This window comes from Ostrea edulis, chromosome 7 (assembly GCF_947568905.1).
Source record: "Ostrea edulis chromosome 7, xbOstEdul1.1, whole genome shotgun sequence".
NCBI lineage: Eukaryota > Metazoa > Mollusca > Bivalvia > Ostreida > Ostreidae > Ostrea > Ostrea edulis.
In genome coordinates, this window is record NC_079170.1 from 42,004,240 (window position 1) to 42,010,773 (window position 6,534).

A 6,534-nucleotide genomic window follows, 5' to 3' on the forward strand; every position below is an offset into this window, starting at 1 on the left:
ACGTGCTTCTGATTTATGTTATTTTATTTTCGTAGAAATATGTGGGGACATAAAGACTAAACAAAAAGCAAATGTATTAGACAAAAAGTACAATCTTACAAATTTATATTTCATAAAATGTTGACAATAACATACCAATAATGCAGCATACATTTATAATAAAACATATGCTCTGTTTGAAATTGGCCTTTGAACTTACAAACAAGTTCTGAAAATATACTTAGTCATCTTTATCTGCATAAATACAATAAAGTATAAACGTTTTCAATTAAAAATAAATGTGATGCACAAAACTACTGTAGTAAAGTAAGATCTAAGTAAATATGATTCTTACGTACCACGAGATGCACTTGATAGAAGCAAAGTCAAACTGTAAAATTGTACACTGCTCTAGCTGATTTACTCAGTTTGAACGGTGACTTATAGTTAAAGGTGAATCATGACTATTGGGGAAATCATGACTCAATCCAATGCGCATAAGAAAATAAACGCAATCCGATGCGCAGTAGAATTCTTACCCAATCCCACAGAAGAATAATTTATAAAACTTTACAAAATTATAATCAAAAGAAAATGAATAAATACACAAGAGATGAATAAGAAAATGTTTGTACTACCATACATACTGGTTCTTATTACGATTAATCTGTTTATCCGATCAAGAGTTGGGGTTTATGGCGACGTGACTTGTCATCAGTGGATGCTTACTCCTCCTAGATTTCTGGTGTTTCCAGAGATACGTTTGTGCCCTACTCTAACTATGATATTTTCTATGATTTATCGAACTTATGTATGTATCGTCGCATTTATGTCCTTCTAGTGTTTGAGAATCCAAGTATGGACTCGCTTTAACTTCCTGGTGTAATAGGTTTAAACACTTACAGGAATAGAGAATATTTGTGTGCGAATATGATATAAATCAAGGTGTTTGTTGATGTAAAGAAACAAGTTAATCAAACGATATATCATGTAATTCTGATTTATTGTGTCTTTGGACTTCTATTAAAAGTTCCATCAAGTGCACCTTATGATCCTGTGGTCCTGAATGATTTCCTGCATTATCATTGCAACGATATTGGAATCTCCAGGGGCTTGATGTTTGTCTTGGTCTACATTCTGTATTCTTTATGAAATCGATCGCTATTCGCTATCTTCGCCTTTTCATTTGTTATATTCACCTTATTTCATTCAGCAAAAAGAAGTGGGTCTATAATCTATATCAAATATTCAACTATTGCTTCCTGTTTTTATTTTCAAAACCAATTAAGGCCCTGGGGTCACGCAGGGTCAGTTCAGTTCCCTCATGCAGTCCAATTCAGTGTCACTATTATATATTGAGCTCGTCTGGTAATCATGCAAGGTGACGATAACGAACAGTGATCAATCTCATAACTCCTACAAGCAATACAAAATAGATAGATGCGCAAACACGGACCCCTGCACACACCAGAGGTGGGATCAGGTGCCTAGGAGGGGTAAGCATCCCCTGTTGATTTCAAAAGCTCCATCATAGAAATATACGCTTCTTCTTTTATTGTTGTTCAGTAAATACTATACCTCATGATCAAACGATACCGAACGTTCGGATTGGGTGGAACCTAACAAACCAGTAACAAATGAAATATCATCTTCACTTCTACTTGCCATCAAGGTTAACATCATATTGATTTTTTCATCATTGAAAAAAAATGAATTGGAAATCCTCAATTTGATATGGTTCATTGTAATTTTTTTGGTAAACCAATAAACACTTGTATCTCTAATCACTTTCCATTAGGTCTTGCATTTTAGTTATAAACAGCGGGTTCGTTGAATTTGGTACTTCTCGGGCAGCTAGAATATTAAAACTATAATTAATGATAACCAATGAAGAAAATGAATTATAGTCTGCTAATGCAGCAGCGGTTTTATCAAATTTCTATAATGATATGTTTCTAAAGGTATATTATTGATCGTCTTATTATATATCCATTCTTCCATGCATTGCAATGCAAGAGGCTGGTAGTCATGATAAAACTTGTTACCGAACAATTCCTTCTCCGACACCAATTCATTTAAATCACGGAGACCAAAAACGCAAATGTCACGAACATACTTTCCATGGCAAATTTCACTAGGCATTCGCCATCTCGTGTTGATGGCTATCCACAATTTTCTGTTTGGAACGCCTACAAAAGAGAGTTAGTCTTGAAACCAGTAGCAAAGTTTTATTTATATATGTATCGTCCAAGGACTGATTTTGAAGTAATTGGAGCGGATCAAACCGCCGAAAAGAGATAAAGACGCCACGACGGGTAAAGAAAATAATATATTTGGCAAATAACAATATGTCGAATACAAGATACAATAGATCTAATCATGTAAACAATAGTTTTGTTTCATCATGTACCCCTAGGATGTCCTTAGATCTCAAGGCACATTAGATGAAAAGTGAAGATAACGAATAGTGATTAATCTCATAACTCCTATCAAATCTGGTTAAAAAAATCATTATACTAAAATTATTGTTATTCAACACAACAAAAATAACATATCTTTTGTGATAGGTGCAGGTCGACTGTTTTGAAATGTACGTATTGTGTGCATTTCCAGGTGGTTGTGAAAACTGTTACATTTCTGTATATAATTGATCAATTCTGAGCTTTCTGATTGGCAAAGATCCAACAAAGTAGACCCAAAAAAATAGTATGTCCATTTACATATCCCGTCGAAGTGAACATATCATTTAATGTTGTTCCAATATCAAGCAGCAATAAAATGGTGACTGTCGCCATCAAGAAATGGCTGGTTATCGGTAAATCATTCTATGAATGTCGCATCAGTAATTACATTTGAAGATGCCTTTTAGTTTTGTTACAAACTAATGACAGATCATGCATCATTTGCAATATTCTAGTAATTTGTATCAAAAAAGAAATTTGCAGTTCTAATCATTTCCTGCTAGGTTTTGTACTCTATAAAGAAAAATCTCTGTGTAGACATTGTATCGTTTTGTAGGAGGTCATATTTCAGCTTTGAAAGTTAAGGTAATTTTCACATTAAATAAATTCTCGACATGAGAACTACAGTAAAGGACTGTCAGTTGATACAAATGCTAATGCAAGTAGCAAGTGTCGATATTTTAAATTAGGAAACAATTATATATATTTCGGCAATTAGCTGTCTGAGATCAATCGAGTTAGGGTGCTTGATTCGTAACTGGCAGACTCGGATTTCATTCTCGATCCCGGTGCTACTTCAAACGCCGGACCGTTAACACAGCCATTGGCTGTTCCTTTGCTTAGAGTTTGAGAATGGGAATGAAAGTCACACTTCATATGTAAATGACTTTGAAATGGAAGTCCCGTGTCATGGAGAGTGATTTCAGGACAACGATCCCTCACAACAATGGGTGTAACCTCGATGTGTGGAAACAGTGTCTTCTTCACATAAAGTCGTTTTACGTGAGTGAAACAATTATTAAATGGGACGTAAGGCAATATGAAAGAAATCTACCTGATGATTTCAGTATTCAGCGAATACAATGTCGATACAGTATGTGTCGACGAGCATAAAAAATATATTTTATAGCATATCTTGATTTGCTGCATCGAGAAATACGAATGCATGGGTGGCCGAAGATGTTTTGTTTTAACAAATTGCTTGATCACTGTACATTATCCATTCATCACAGTATCACCATCTGTCTTGCGTATTGCTCTTGCTATAATTGTTTAATTCAAGTAATAATTAATTCAGATACCTTAGCGATAATATCCACTTTTTAAATCCTAGCATTATAGAGTCATTTTATCTTTGAGGTAAAGTACAGCATGAATCGGGTGGATGATATACCAGGTTGGCTCAAAACAATAAAAAGACAACTAAAGATGTACATGTTCAACAAATTATAGCAGACCCTGATTTTCAAAAAACAAATCCAAAATAATAACCTTCCAATGATCCCCCCCCCCCCCATGTTTCGTTTGTCTTTAATTATTAAATAATTAAACTGTTGGATAAGTGCATTAATATGTGCCAAAATATGGCATGTAAGTTTAAGATGTACTCACCTGTGTAGTTGACACCTGGGATGTTAGGTGTTTATTGAATACTAGAGTGGCCCAGAAAAATTCATCAGGACTGTATGTATCTTCTAACCATTTCAAAATACCCTGCGCTTTGGCATCATTTATGGAATAATTCACGAAGTCCCTACTGAACGCACCGTAAGCACTTCCCTTTCCTGCAGTTATATTATAAGGTGGCGGGCCTTTCATTTTCCCTGTGGACTTCACTCCCCTGTCTTTTACAGTGTATACCATTTTGAATCGATGTACTGCTCTAACGTCGTAGACACTTTCTATACTATTTGTCCCGTTATAGATTGTTAGAATTTTAACAATTTCTGAATTTGTTTTCAAAGGGAATTCTTGGGACGGTAGATTTATTACGTATCGCCATTTGACGTCAGTGTTTCTTAGTAGATCGGACATGCAATTCAAATCTGCCTGAAGTCGTGAAAATCCCGCGTATATCACATCCTCTAATTTTGAAGCAATGAATACATTAGGTAGACAACTAACGATGGATTTAATAGCGTAGTGCAATGTATTATCTGAACTTTGATCTACGTGTATGCAGTATAGATTGTGTGGGCGATAGATAGCACGAAGTAGTTTCTCTGTCTGAACAGCATCTTTATAAGTTAATATTGTATAGGCGATAGGAAACTCAAGTTCTTCAGGTGATACGAAGAAATATTCATAATTGTACATCTCTAAGAAATTGTCACAATTCTGAGCGAGATCTCCTATCTCTTTATCTTTGGGAAAAGTGTAATTCCGTTTTGACATCGTTGTTTCGGCCACTGATATGTACTCTTCATCACCATCAATTATTCGTTGGCAATCTACCTCATGAACAATACGTTTTAGTTGGGAACGTCGTTGATTTTCAGATGCCAAATTGAATCGCTTATTTGCGCACATATTCATCATATCATTTTCTTGTCTTTGTGTCATCAGTATGGAAGGTATATAGAATACTATACGATGCATCATTAAAAAAACAAGGACAACGAATAGCGTTAGAATCAAGAGATGCATCTGAATTCGCCTCAGCCCCATAATCGGCAATACAGTGTGTTGTTAATCTACAACAAAATAAAATACAATTATTATACTTCATAGATACCTTTTACATGCAACTGCAGCTTTTACCGCCTTTTTTTTATCGCCATTTAACACCTCTGAGCTTCGTATTGACGTAAAACAATCGCATGTAAGGCATTTACTTTATATAGAAGAAATATTTTACTAATTCAAAAGCTACAACAACAAAAACAGCCAAGGTAATACAGATAATATCACCACAATAGAAAACGATGACTCCATAAAGTTCAAGTTCACCCACCGGGAAACCCTAAATGTTGATCAGGTAAACGGGGTTATGCGTAGTCAACATCAGTGTGCCAAGAACGGCTTAACAATCGGTATGAAACACGTCAGACAACACTTGACCCAATGATAGGCTGTATTGGCAAACCAAATCGTTATAACGACCATGGAATTTCCGAGATGCTAACTTTAAACGAGATGATCGGAACCCCTGCACCATCAACTTGTTTGTCAGTGGTCTGCCTCGATTAAAACACTGACCATACACAGAACAAGCTCTTGCGTATCGAATCAGTTGAGAGATCTGAACATCATATGCAGGTGATAATAGAATATTACTACATAAACATGGGAAGTTGACATTGAAAAAGCTTAAACCATCCCATTTCTCATCAATTTGTTAGTTTGCCGTTAATATCTACTTTTAATAAAATATAGAAACATGAAAGAGAAGTTGACGATTATGTGGTGTCTTTTATTTCGAGTTCACGGGGATATATCGAATGGACATATGAATGAAAATTATTATAATATAAAACGTCGTCGATATATTTAGATATCAAATTGAAGATAACAGGGAGAGATTGTTTCTTCTTACAAAGACGTTTTTAAACATAAATTCTGCTTCATAAAACTATGAAAACAGGTCAGCTAACAAAGGAGCACAATTCGTATTCATAAGAATTCCAACAGACTTTTGGACGACCTTATCACCAAAGATTACGAAGATGTTGCCAATGAGAAACTCCATCATAATTTTTATTTCAACTTTAGAGTATATGTGCGTGAAACCAGAGTTGTGTCCAACAACGCAACTTCATGGGTGACCGGTCATCAAATACGAACTTCTCTCTTTTTCCACTTTTGTTGGAAAAGTAACCGTCCATGACGACAAAAAGTCTAGCCTTTAACGTATCGTAAGGATTTGTTGCGTAAAGTGAGGGTTAGGCTTCGATCCTGTCGATCAGAAAAAAAGTTTCACAATTTTAAATTCACCAAAAGTTCCCTAGAACGTTCTAGAATCCACACCTGATTGACCCCAATGCTCGCATATGCAGCCGCACAACACGTTTGAAGCCTCTACCCCACAGCCGTCAATATTTTCGTGAGGAGAAAAGACAGGGGCTTGGTAGAACATTTACTGGATCCTGCAATG

General features: G+C 35.5%; 1 protein-coding gene across 1 annotated transcript; it reads right to left on the reverse strand.

Annotated features, from left to right (window-relative positions):
• Window positions 1–2,079: 2,079 nt before the first annotated feature.
• LOC125656518 (beta-1,3-galactosyl-O-glycosyl-glycoprotein beta-1,6-N-acetylglucosaminyltransferase 3-like) lies at window positions 2,080–4,348 on the reverse strand. Its single transcript, XM_048887121.2, has 2 exons — window positions 4,053–4,348; window positions 2,080–2,168 (listed from the first exon to the last, which is right to left on the reverse strand). The coding sequence occupies exons 1-2, from the start codon at window positions 4,302–4,304 to the stop codon at window positions 2,142–2,144; spliced, it is 279 nt and encodes a 92-aa protein (XP_048743078.2). The 5' UTR covers window positions 4,305–4,348; the 3' UTR covers window positions 2,080–2,141.
• Window positions 4,349–6,534: the final 2,186 nt, after the last annotated feature.

Bases quoted from the DNA above. Each gene is read 5' to 3' on its own strand.
- LOC125656518 (XM_048887121.2), bottom strand. From the start codon at position 4,304: ATGGTATACACTGTAAAAGACAGGGGAGTGAAGTCCACAGGGAAAATG. The intron at 2,169-4,052 runs GTGAGTACATCT...TCTCTTTTGTAG, and splicing joins CCCAGGTGTCAACTACACAG to GCGTTCCAAACAGAAAATTG.